This window comes from Puccinia triticina, chromosome 18A, assembly GCF_026914185.1.
Source record: "Puccinia triticina chromosome 18A, complete sequence".
In the NCBI taxonomy this organism is placed as follows: Eukaryota; Fungi; Basidiomycota; class Pucciniomycetes; order Pucciniales; family Pucciniaceae; genus Puccinia; species Puccinia triticina.
This window is the reverse complement of record NC_070575.1, coordinates 3,857,090-3,869,105: the sequence shown is the minus strand read 5'-3', so window position 1 is coordinate 3,869,105 and position 12,016 is coordinate 3,857,090. Positions and strand designations below refer to the sequence as shown.

General features: G+C 49.2%; 3 protein-coding genes across 3 annotated transcripts; 2 read left to right on the top strand and 1 right to left on the bottom strand.

Annotated features, from left to right (window-relative positions):
* Positions 1–4,261: 4,261 nt before the first annotated feature.
* On the top strand, positions 4,262–6,868 carry PtA15_18A418 (uncharacterized protein; the record flags this gene model as incomplete). The annotated part of the gene is made up of 18 exons (XM_053164954.1): positions 4,262–4,617; positions 4,684–4,718; positions 4,786–4,868; positions 4,939–4,958; positions 5,034–5,076; positions 5,171–5,214; positions 5,293–5,307; positions 5,380–5,427; positions 5,502–5,509; positions 5,575–5,661; positions 5,753–5,768; positions 5,832–5,903; positions 5,982–6,084; positions 6,148–6,173; positions 6,253–6,321; positions 6,405–6,440; positions 6,504–6,544; positions 6,621–6,868. The coding sequence occupies 18 exons, from the start codon at positions 4,262–4,264 to the stop codon at positions 6,866–6,868; spliced, it is 1,350 nt and encodes a 449-aa protein (XP_053028913.1).
* Positions 6,869–8,018: 1,150 nt separating this feature from the next.
* Positions 8,019–8,735, top strand: PtA15_18A417 (uncharacterized protein; the record flags this gene model as incomplete). Its single annotated transcript, XM_053164953.1, has 4 exons — positions 8,019–8,239; positions 8,333–8,422; positions 8,512–8,608; positions 8,700–8,735. 4 exons carry the CDS (start codon positions 8,019–8,021, stop codon positions 8,733–8,735), a joined length of 444 nt encoding a protein of 147 aa, XP_053028912.1.
* Positions 8,736–9,741: 1,006 nt separating this feature from the next.
* PtA15_18A416 (uncharacterized protein) lies at positions 9,742–10,455 on the bottom strand (the record flags this gene model as incomplete). The annotated part of the gene is made up of 5 exons (XM_053164952.1): positions 9,742–9,816; positions 9,901–9,958; positions 10,027–10,079; positions 10,150–10,231; positions 10,304–10,455. 5 exons carry the CDS (start codon positions 10,453–10,455, stop codon positions 9,742–9,744), a joined length of 420 nt encoding a protein of 139 aa, XP_053028911.1.
* Positions 10,456–12,016: the final 1,561 nt, after the last annotated feature.

Here is a 12,016-nt window from a genome sequence, read left to right as displayed (position 1 = left end):
CCCCTTTGCAAGGTGACAAATCTGGAGGCCGCTTTCTAAGACTACACATAAACCGGTCTATTCTTTACTTTTACAATGTAGAAATTCTACAGGGCCTTGTACCCTGTAAAAGGCACTTTGTAAAAATCTATATCTCCTTAGTTAAGTTAGGATTGATCTATGCCTAACACAAAAAAAAATTGCTTGATTTATTTTTTTGATATGTATGCCTGCCATAATATGAAAGTAGATAAGTTCAAATTATATGAGAATAGTATATAAATAGTTAGCAAAGTATAAAAAATTGTAAGTGTGTGGAGCAGTATGGAAAAAAAGCCCTGGTGTTACCCGTGGTACCCGGCTTATGTCCTGCTGGTACCCGCCAGGCGGTGCCGGGTGCCAGTTTTGTGGAAAAAACACCCGGGTACCGGCGGCAACGGTGAAACAAATACAATACATGTATCTGTATCTGCCTGTATTGATATCTGTTTTGCACCCAATACTATTTATTTGTATTGTATTCAAAGACCAATACTATACAAATGTATTCAAACTTTGGTATCTTGTTGCAAATACAACCCAATACAAGATACTGTATTTTTATGTTTTTTGAGAGTTTTTCTGTATACAGTCCACAGTGGCAAAAAACAAGAAAATCAAGTTTTAATAATTTATTGATTCAATACTATGGTATTAAGGGTGTTCAAAGTTGAAATCATAAAATTTTCAATGCATAAAATCATAAAATTATAAAACTTTCAAGTGATGATTTCATATATACCATTCTAGAAATGTTGCTTTAATTTGAGTGCTTGGGTGCAACATATTTTTTTCAACTTAGAATTTTATGATTTTATGGTGTTATGATTTTATGCAAGTCAACTTTGAACACCCTAATTGTATCTTCAGGCAGATACAATACATTTGTATTCACAATTTTGTATTTTTCAACAGATACAATACACAAGTATCTGAAGATACTGTATTGTATAGTATCTGTTTCACTGTTGCCAGCGGTTCAACCGGTACCCATGTCTACTTTGACATTCGTTAAGTTGGTGTTGGCATTACTATACCTATGGGGAAAATGCAAATGAACCTGTTCTGTTTATGTATTGTCATAGTTATGGTCACTCTTGACTTAAATGAAAACTCTGCAATTGACAGGTGCTATCAGAAAAACTGCAATGGTTTGCTCTCACCCAAGTTGCAAAAGTACTATCCTTCAGAAATTGGGTACTCAGATGTTGCCAATGAGATTTGTGGTAAGGGAATTAGTGCTTGAGAAAGATAGTGGGTGGGGAGGGGGCTACCTTGGGGTTTGAGATCAGGAGGGGTGGGGCTTACAAGAGGGTGATGTTGTGAGCCTGAGTGTCTATAGTGACAGCAGGACACAAGAGAAAAGGGGGGAATATTTGGATTTCTTTGGATAAACAATATATACAAATATATAAAGAGAGAGAGAGAAATAGAGAGAGAAACTGAGCAGATTCAAGATAAGCAGATATTCAAAGTTATTCTGGTGGGAATGCACGTCCACTTGCAATGCTACCTCTTCAGAAGAGTGCTGCCAAGATGTGCTAGAGAGTGCTACAGCCTCCTCTCACCAAAGAAACGTGGAGGGCTTCTAGATTAGACAAGTTTAATCCAGCCACAATTTTTTAGCTTCCTTCTGGATAGTCAAGGTTCTTTAAAGGGAAACCTATGTGGTTTGTTTCTTGCAAAAACCACAGAAAAAGAATACTGTTAAGCAGGGACAGCCCTGTGATCAAGGATAAGGCAAAGGCCAGCAAAGAAGAGCAGATCAAGCAGACACAGAGTTGTACCTCTGAGATAAACAAGGTTCAGTGAAAGAGGTTACTTACTTTCAATATCCTAGGCGCCTGTGATGGTAGGTATACTGGGAGCATGGTAATCTCTTTGGTGGTGATCCTGGGGTTATCTGGGGTGTGGTTCTGGTGTGCTCAAGTCTGTAGATCTGCCTCAGGCAAGGGGGATCCTGACTACGAAAATTTTCACAGTTTTCTTATGTAATTTACATATGTACATGTGGTTTGGCGCGCCTGGTAGCGCTGACACATCACAACTGCGCAGGCGCGCTACAACTCAATAACTCAGGGAAGGAGTAGAGTTACAAAGAATTGGTAAGTTATAACTAGGGTTAAAATTGCATGAGGAAACAGAATATGAAGTCAAAACAAGGTTATCTCTTAAGATGAAAAAGATATGAAGTAATTCATATGTAAAAAGTAGAAAAAGGCAGACTTTAGGTCAGCTGAATTGACTCTAAGGCTGACAGATGTTGTCAGGGCGTGTCTCTGAAGTGGTGACGCCCTGAATGCAAACAGAACAAGGGTGAGTTCCTGAAGAGGAAAACACACTTGACTTGACTGGGGTGCGGGAGGAGGAAAGCTGCGCCTCTTGTGAGAGGGGCTGGTAAAGCTTAGAGTCGTACCTGAATCTACTGAGGATATTTTTAAAAGGGACTCAAGCGTACCTTAAAGTTAGCAAGTAGGCCGTATTGGCAAGGAAAGGAGAGGAAGAGGCGGAGCAAAAGGCAAAGGTAGCAAGTAGGCCGTATTGGCAAGGAAAGGAGAAGAAGAGGCAGAGCAAAAGGTTGAGTTGGGATGTCTTGAGGAGTGATAAAGATGAAAGGGGAAAATAAATGAAATGAGATCTATAAGATAAAAGCCCCAGTTGTTTGTTGGACAAGGATGGTGGGCTTGGTAATCTCTATAATAATCTGAGGAACCTCCTTTTGCTTGGAGGTCCCAGGTCTTTATAGCCTAGGAAACTGGACACGTGTAAACTTCATGTCCTCACGGTCTTCTTGTTTGATCACAATCCACACATAGAACATTTGTGTGTTTGTGCTCACTTGAGCACAACAACTGGTGAGAATCACCTAGCCAATCTGGTTGAATCCCCAGCTTATTTGTGCTTATGCGCGCACGCATCATCTGTGGTGCGTGTTGTGCCCGGAATGGCATTTGGCGCGCACCCGTCTTCTGTCGTGTCAGCGTTGGCACTGTCTGGACTAGCCAATGGCTGACAGATGTGCTGGTGCCCTGCAGTGGTGCAGCCACCTTGGCCTCTAGTTTTGTATTACATAATCAGACAGTCATGTCCCCTGCAAAAACAATTTTATGATTTTTTGATTTATGCATGCATAAAATTACGCAAACCAACTTTGAACACCATAAATGGTTGTCTTACCAATACAGAGTTATGATTAGTAGAAATTCTTTCATTAAATATTTCACCTTCCTTTTAAATACAGCAATGAATCAGCCTTGTTTTTCTTTTTCCTCAAGAGACCTACTTTGTTATTTTAGGTTATCTTCTCAAAAATATTATTTAGTTACGTCCAAAAAGCCATAAAAGTGTGGCGTGTTCTTTACAGCGCAGTGGAGCCTGCAGGGCCGGCCCTAGCCCTTCGCTATCGGGGTCCATTTGATAACTGCCCTCATGCAGCGTGGGCTTGGCGGTTGTTGAGTGCCGCCGACACGCGTCGGTTTTGGCTGGTTCTGGCCTTGACGACTGCAGAGTCCGGCCCTTTCAACCGCTGCTGCACCATCACGTATTTGACAGCACGGCAGACAGTTGGCGCGGTGTCGCGGGGGCTGCGTTCGGGCGGGCTTGGCAGACGCCCTTCTCCAGCGGGGCAATATGCAAGAGAGCCCCATCCGGCCTCCATCCCACTCGTCCACGGGGATGTTATGGCCCACAGAGCGAGCCCATGGCTGCGACTGAATCCTCGAGCTGTCAGCAGGGATCTGCATTGGTTACCAATACACATGCGCAGCTTGCAACACCAGGCCGCTGAAAGTCAGTGTACAGAAGATTTGATATTCCGTGGCCGGGGATGCTGGCACAGCCTCCACTTCCCGGCAGATGATGCAGACGTTGGGCAGTAGAAAGCGGGCGAAAATCAGCAATCCTTTCGGGTCAAGTCGGGCGGCAGTGGGCAGCTGTCACGCTCGGATGATGCTGCAGCGTCAGCCTGCCTCCAACAATCTCATGAACGCATGCTTTTCGTCGGTTTTCGTGTGGAGTTTAGTGTCTACAGGAGCCAGATCAGCCTATAAAAGCCAGTTCGGCCGGCCACCACGCCTGCACCCATCTCCACCGCACTGCCCTCCCGGCTCCGTACCGCAGAACACCCAGCATCCCCCACCCCCATCCACTCCCCCCCGCCTCGCTTCCCTGAGCCTCGACGCGCGCGTGTTCCGAGCGCGCTTCGCGAATAGTTTACAAGCCTCCAACGCCAGTGGACGCCAGCATGATGGCGCCGACCTACAGCCGCCCGCGCAGCCGGGCCTCCTCGCAGGGCAGCTCGTCCGGCCAGTCCGTCGTCCTCAACACCCCGCACGACCCCACGCCCGAGGACAAGCTCGGGCCGCACGAGCACGACGAGCTGCTGTCCCAGGACTCCCCCCGCAAGCCGCCCCGGCTGCCCGACATCGACTACCAGCTGCCCTACGACTCCGCCCTCCCCGACATCGACCTCCAGCGTCAGCTCCCGCCCCACCGCAACCTCCCCCCCACCTTCAGCGTCCAAGCCGACCCCCCCGCTCCTAAGGAGCCCGCCCCCTCCGTCGTCGTCAGGTTCAAAAGAGCCACGCGCGTGTTCTGGGCGTCAGTCGGCCCGCTTCGTCTCCTCTCACAATCAAAGTGCTGATCCACCGCGCCCTCCTCCTGCAGCGAATTCTTCGGCACCGCCATCCTGGCCCTCTTCGGTGAGTACGCGCCTGCGGCTCATTTGCGACCGCTCGCCCCGACTGACTGTGGGTGCCCGGAACGCAGGCACGGCGGCGAACAACCAGGTGGCGCTGAGCAACTCGCCGCTTGTCTCCAGCGCGCCCGCCGGCTCGTACATTTGTGTGGCGGTGAGTGCCCCTCCCCCCGACGCAAATCTCCGCTCCAGTTGCTCATCGCCCTCCCTCCCCACACACGCAGCTCGGATGGGCCCTCGCTGTGTGAGCCCAGCGTTCAGCCCGCGCGAGCCCCTGCAGTCGTCCCGCTCACCACCATGCGTCTCTCTCTCTCTGCAGAATGTTGGGCGTGTTCGTGTCTGCTGGAATCAGCGGCGGCCACGTGAGTTTGCCGTCTTCGTGCCAAGACAAGCCCAGCGTCCTGACCCCCGGATGAGCTTCTCCCACCATCCAACCCGCGTCGTTCGGAAACACAGATCAACCCGGCCATCACCCTCTCCCTGGCTATCTTCAGACGCTTGTAAGTCGACACACTCTCATCGGCCGCTCCACACATCCACCGCAACATATTAATGCCAACGCGCATTCCTCTTTCCAGCCCTTGGTACAAAGTGTGCGTGACCCTCAAATAGCACGCCTGAGCGCGCGAAAACCGTCACATAACCTGGCTGCTTCTCCTTCGCAGGCCCGTTTATTGGCTCGCCCAATTCAGCGGAGCGGTAACTGGCGCAGCGTACGCGATTTCGCTCTCCACTTATCCCATCCATCACGCGTAGCAGTGCTGACACAGCTGCCTTGTCTCCACAGATTCACGTGTAAGCATCAGTTTGGCACAAAGGCTTTCTTGCGTGCATTAAGTGTGGGCGTGTTTCGACTCTAGACTGGAACTACTCGAGCGCCATCAGTCTTTATGAAGGCGGCGCCGGGATCAGGACGATCGAGAAGACGGGGGGCTTGTTCTTCACAAGTGCGTGTCACACTTTTTCTATCCCACTTCTCGGATCACCTGCAGTTCAAGCTTCACAAGCTCAATTTCTGCTCGTCTGGTTGGCTCACAGATCCGTTGAGTGATGCGTCTCACTAGCTCGGCGGCCCGGGAACTGTCCCGCTGTGCTTACCTTTCTCCCAACCACACAGATTACCTTACGCCTCCAACTATCTCTGCTTCTACAACGAAGTGTTGATGACTGCGATCTTGATGATTTTCGTGTAAGTTACGGGCACTCCAATCCGCCGCAGAACTACACTGACTGCTTCGGCACCCAACATGTGATTGTGGCGATCCAGCGTAGCCACAGGCGACGAAGGCAACACCAGCCCCCCTAAAAACATGGCACCTTTCGTCGTTTTCTGGGTGGTGTTTGGTTTGGCTTCCACCTTAGGAATGCAGGCAAGTTTTCCATCTTGCTCCGTAGTGTCAGGAACTCTCACTGATCATTGAACTTGGTCCCAGACTTCATTCTCCTTGAACCCAGCACGGTTTGTGGACATTTCAGATCTCAGGGTCCACATGCGGATTGAAAGACTTGGGTTGCTGATCAGGTTCCACGTGCTCTAGAGACTTGGGCCCCAGAATCGTCACTTGGCTTGCTGGCTATGGCGGTGGAGTATGGTCCGTTCGTTCGAGGTGCGGTCCACTTTTCTTCCGTTTTCATCCCCTACATCCATTTAGACACAGATCAGACGACTAATCGGTAGACCTCTTTCCAGTTATTGGTTTTCTGTGGCCATCCTTGGACCAGTATTGTGAGAACGAATCAATCTCCTTCAAACTAATCAGCTGCTTACTTAACACCATATTTCTTCTAGTGGTGCCATTTTGGGCTGCTTCATCTACGACTTCTTCATCGGTAAGTCCGCCGTCAGACCCCCTCCGACGATACTTCTCAAGCCACCGGATCTGACTGTGCATGTCCCGAACCACAGCCACCGAGAAAGTCCCGGACTGTGCTCTCCACCAGCCCAAAGACATCCGCGGTCTCGTGAAGAAGTTCAGAGACGTCACGCCCATCAAGGATCCTGAGCAAACTAACTTGACCAAGTTCGAGCGGCAGAGACCCGCCCGAGTGGAGTTCCCTACCGGACGCCGCCACCCCACTCACGTGGACGAAGTCAGCATCACTGGCAGCGCAAGAACCACTTCTCACCGGTACACAAACTTGACCCGCGGCTAAAAGCACGACTCTCCTGTGTGATCAATAGTGTACAGATGCTTTCGAGCTCCCATGTAACCCGTTGTCTTATCTAGCGGTCCTCCCTTTTGTCGGACTTTGTTTTCTACTCTACCTAATCAACTACGATTGATCTGTCTTTTCATCTACCTCTAATCGTTCATGTAATCATTGGTTGAATGTCTAGTGTCTCTGATCCTCGATTATCTGCATCCTTGAACTAACCGTCACAGCATGACTTGTGTCTGAGAATCTGTCTGGCGGCCTCTGGGCCTTGCCCGCGCTTGAGACAGCTGCTCGTCATGAAAAATGAAGCTTGGCTTCGTAACCCCATGGCCCCACATGCTAGCTATCCGGACATTATGTATATTTTCAGTGGGCTAAAGTTATGGCCTTTGAGCCACAGCACCGGTAAAATTTTGGTTTTCTGACCAACACAGCTGCAAACTTGGCATGTCAGCCCCTTATGGTTGCCCAGCAGGAAGGGTGAAAACCTGAACTCAAATGTCAGGATTCCATGATTTTGAGTTCACAGCTCAAAAATCTGTCAAAGCATTCCTGGAATCACAATAGATCTGAGGAATCTGATGAGAACCAGCTTTGTGGTATTCCGTTGTATGCTGAGACGTCTTGAGAGTCTGGCTTGATTTCTTTTATGCTGTTTGATACGAGAGGCCTTCAGAGGAGCTCCTGAGAAGCTCTCAGGCGTAAATTGATGGGGGCCCAGTTTGAGTTCTTGACTCGCCAAGCCTGCTTTAGCGTCCAGCGTATAACTTGAGGAAACAAAATAATTGCATCGGGGGAAAGCGAGGGTCGTACTCCGTCTGACTTCAGACATCGAGGTTGAAGAGGGTTGAAGCTAGAGAGGACCAGGCAGGCCGTGGGGGTGTCCTACCCTGCGCAGTGTGGAGGTCGAACGGTGGACCCTCCTGCCAGTTGACACCACAGTCGCGTATCACGTCACCGTTGTGTTCGCGCCCGACGCGGTCTTTACATATTCAAAGACCTTCCCAGAACTCTCTCCACACGTCTCGGATCAGTTCTAGACGCAGCTACTTTATCCACCGATACCAAGACTTGCTCTGACCAACGAACAACTTCACCTCATCACCCTCACCGTCCATCCTCAGCTACCGCCCTTTCACCTCCTGCGATGTCAGACCAATCCCCGCAGATCGCCAAATCGCAAGATGACGGTCAGGCCCCAGCCCCACCAGCCAGTGCCGGCTCGATCCCCACGTTGAACGTCGAGCCGCTTCATCATCCCGAGGAAATGGCCCACGTCGAAGTGCCTCACAATGTCGAAAACATCCCTCACGGAACCACGGTGATGAACGGCAAGGCTCTCCTGGCCAAGAAAATGGCTGCCACTGGGTCAGTTGTCCTGTAATACTTGAGAATCCTCAATGGTCTACTGCTGGGCTCCCGTACTGACGGCCCGGGTTTTTGACTGGTCGCTTCATTCAGCACGTCCTTCTATTCTCCCTCCGATGCTCTTGTCTCCCCTTGCACTCAAAAATTGAGCTCTCAGAAGGGCAAACGTTGGGCAAACTCCAAGTAAGCTTGTCTTTTCTCCATCTGGTTATCCAGCATCACCAGCACAACTTCATAATAACATACCGATGCATATCTGGTCTGCATCTTAGGGTCAAGCCGATCGTTTTCGGAAAATCCAATCTAAACACCACATCCAACTCGTTTCTTGATGATCACGAACCCACATCGACTGCAACTGATGCTCCCGTAAGTTTATATTTCTTACTCCTTTTCTCATCGACCCCCGACAGGTCTCCGCTGACGCTTTCTATCAATACAAAACCTTCTTTTTCATTAGGAATCGGGCAAAGATGCCGCGACAAACACCCACTAAAACTCGACATCGTCGAGCGATTGCCAGCTAAAGCTGAATCACGCGTGTCTCCGATATCTTTTTCTTCCTGTGTCCAGATTTTCAAGAATGTTGTATTCATATAGATATCTACATATATATCTGCTATATCAAATTGAGCGCGTTCATACTTGGCTCTTAACATCTTGGTCTCATGTGCTTTCAAACTCTTCTCAGCTGATCTCGAGCGACGGTTATCTACATTCCAGTTGCGTTGTTCTTGGTTGGGAATTCCTCTTCATTCTCACATCGCATGAACCTGTATAGGGTTTTGCACCGTCGTTGCCCCCATAGACCATCGGCTGATTGCATGGAACCAAGCTCTTCAAGAGGAAGAAACAATTTACAATTTTTGTACATCATAATTTCGTATTCACGTAATGCCCAAACTTTTCTCAGTCGAACGGTTACGCGATTGTGTCTCAGATCGGGGCACTCTAGCTGAGGAAGAGACTACCAGAGCCGGATTCAGTGCTACCAGGCGGTTTCCACCGCATGTGGTGCTGTGAAGAGGCTCACCTGGCGGGTGCGCAAAGGTCTTACGGGGCCCTTCGTCTTAATCCTATTGGCTCACATAATGGACCCTTACCTTTTAAGCAATACAAGTCTTTCGAACCGCGACAGAAACCTTCCCCTGAGATGTATGTAGCTGTGCTACATATTCTCAGTTTTGAACTTGCCAGCACCATGTAGACACGGTAGACACTTTTAAGTAGATGGTCTGAAGCATCCTACAACCCGTCTTCCTCAACCTGGACAAGATCCCCTACACTTAATGTGCACCTTTCCGGATATAACTGATTTCATCCTCAATACGAGGGGTTTTCAACAATATGACTGGAAGGTATTTTCTTAAGGGAACATTCAAAACATTCAAAGGAAACGTGACAATGTCTGTGGATCAAGTTGTCGGACGATTGAGTTTGGGTCGACCGCGCGACAAAAGCCTCGGCCCTTCCTGAAAAGACGAGTTATACCGGCTTTCCCGCTAGTTGTCCTTGCATACTTGCCCGTTACCAGCGGACAATGACACCGTAACGCGCCCGGTGGTCGCGTTGCTCGACTGGGTTTTACGCAAAAAAATAAGGTAGCAGGTAAGAAGTTTGATGGCATCCAGCTTATATGCGGACGAGCGACTTCGACTTACTGCGCCGTGGCACCGCTCGATGCTTTGGTCCATCGCAACAAACGCATATTCGTAGTTGCTGTCAAACAACACATCCAATAAGTGAAAGTCCTAACTGACCCCGGGCCGAGCCTAAGAATAACTCACGCGACGTGATGGGTCTCGGTGGGTTTGTTTATACTGGGTTGACTGATGGAAAGCTATTGGGGGAAGCCAGAACTAATGGTCAGTGTGAATGAAAACATGGAGTATAATCCTTGGGCCGCGTACCGTGCAGGTTCCGCAAGATCGGTAATGGTCGTCCCGTTCCCAGGTAATGGCGCCCTGTTCCTGTGTGAACTGGCGCAAGGCCCTGCAAAAAATAGATAGATTGGTGAGGTTGTGATTAAATTTTGATCCATGATTCTCAAGAGGAGGTACTGACTTTTGGCAGTCTTCTCTGGTGATTAGCTTTTCTGGTAACAGCCCACAGGCGACGTCGGTGGGGGGTAGTGGCTTAGGGTCTCGTGGATGGTACGCTTGGACAATGGCCATTGCAGCGGCCAGGCAGAGTAGAGCATAGAGGGAGAAGTTCATGTTGGCGTTATTTCAAGTGTCTGACGAATGAGATAGGATGGGATTGGGATGAGAGTCGGCGAGATGGATGAGTTATCCAGATGGGGAGACCTTGACTCTTTATATGCAGTCATTCCGAGAAAGCTTGCCCTTCCGGAATCCATCTTTTCCCGACTCCCTCGACTTCAACCACTGCAAACTGCTGCACTGCTGCACCGCAGCACTGCCAAATTCAGCCACCAGAAATACAAGATAAATATGTTTCCTTCCAATCGTTCGGACCCCTTCCTCTCGCATCTCAATTCCGGCTGGCAGGCACCCGGCCGGCCGGCCGGCCAGCGACTCGTCAAGCAAGCGCCTCAATTTGTCGTGCCTGGTAATGTGCTTATTTATGACGTATTGCTTCGCTGGCACCAAGCGTCCCTCGTACAGCGAGCCGAAGTTATCAAGACGATCTGGCTTGAGCATCTGAAATGCATTGGTGGGGATTGCGCCTTTGCATTTTTAACACCTTGTGTACATGCAGACAGGAAATCCGGATGTCATTCGTGACTCATCTCCTTACACATGTTTCGGTGTAGCCCCCAACAAAACCCAATCATTCTCAAACATCTGAAGTTTCCTGGCAGGTTGAATAAATGTTATGTAATTTATTAAACCTGTCAAGATGGCTTGAAAGGGCTTGAAGCAAATATAACATGTACCAGTACCAGTTCAACGGACTTTGAGAGTTTCACTTCGATGGCTGGTACAGTCCCGGCCATCGAGGAGAAAATCGCGATGACGGCATGTACAGTATGTATGTACCAGCCATTGAGGATCACCCCTTGTTGGCGCTTTCCAGCGCTTTCCTCTCTAATGGCTGGTACATACATACATGTTGATCGATCGAGTGCGATACAGTTTGTCCTAGCGAGGAGAGAAGTCCTGACAACCAGTCATCAAGGCTTCTTCCTCGATGACTGGCACTGTTGAAACTAGCCGTCAAGGGTACAAGTCGCCATCTCTTCGATGGCCGCTACAGCACCGGTCATTTAAGAGACAGCGATAGATTGCGCGATGAACCGGTTCAGCATCAGTCGTTGAAAACTTGAAACCCTCGATGACTGGGAGTCGGGACTACCGAGCATCACCTGGCTCTGTAGCCCCTGAGTAGCCGAACTTAATCACTCCCTCCTTTGAGGGGCGGGCAGGTGCCCTTGCGCGAGCCTGCGATCTCTTTGAGACAGAGACTCTGCGGGGCCCTCAGAGGGCTTGTTAAGCTCGCTGAGCAGCACAACACAGAAAGTTGCCTTGCCTCCACAATCGCTCCTGACCGCAGCGACTGAGCTCCAACTGCTGCATTTATTGCATCAGCACATAAACCCCAGTGCCATTGAGACCAGGCACTGGATGGACAATAAAGCAGTGTGAGGCCCATTTGGCGAACATCCGATCTCTTCTTTCACTTGTGTGATTTATGATTGATCATGGGAAACTTGAAGACTTCAATTTTGGCACCATATTATTTCATCATTCTCAATCAAACACAAATGATAGCAATAAATGGTTATTTCAATGAGCCCTTATATTTAGATTATAC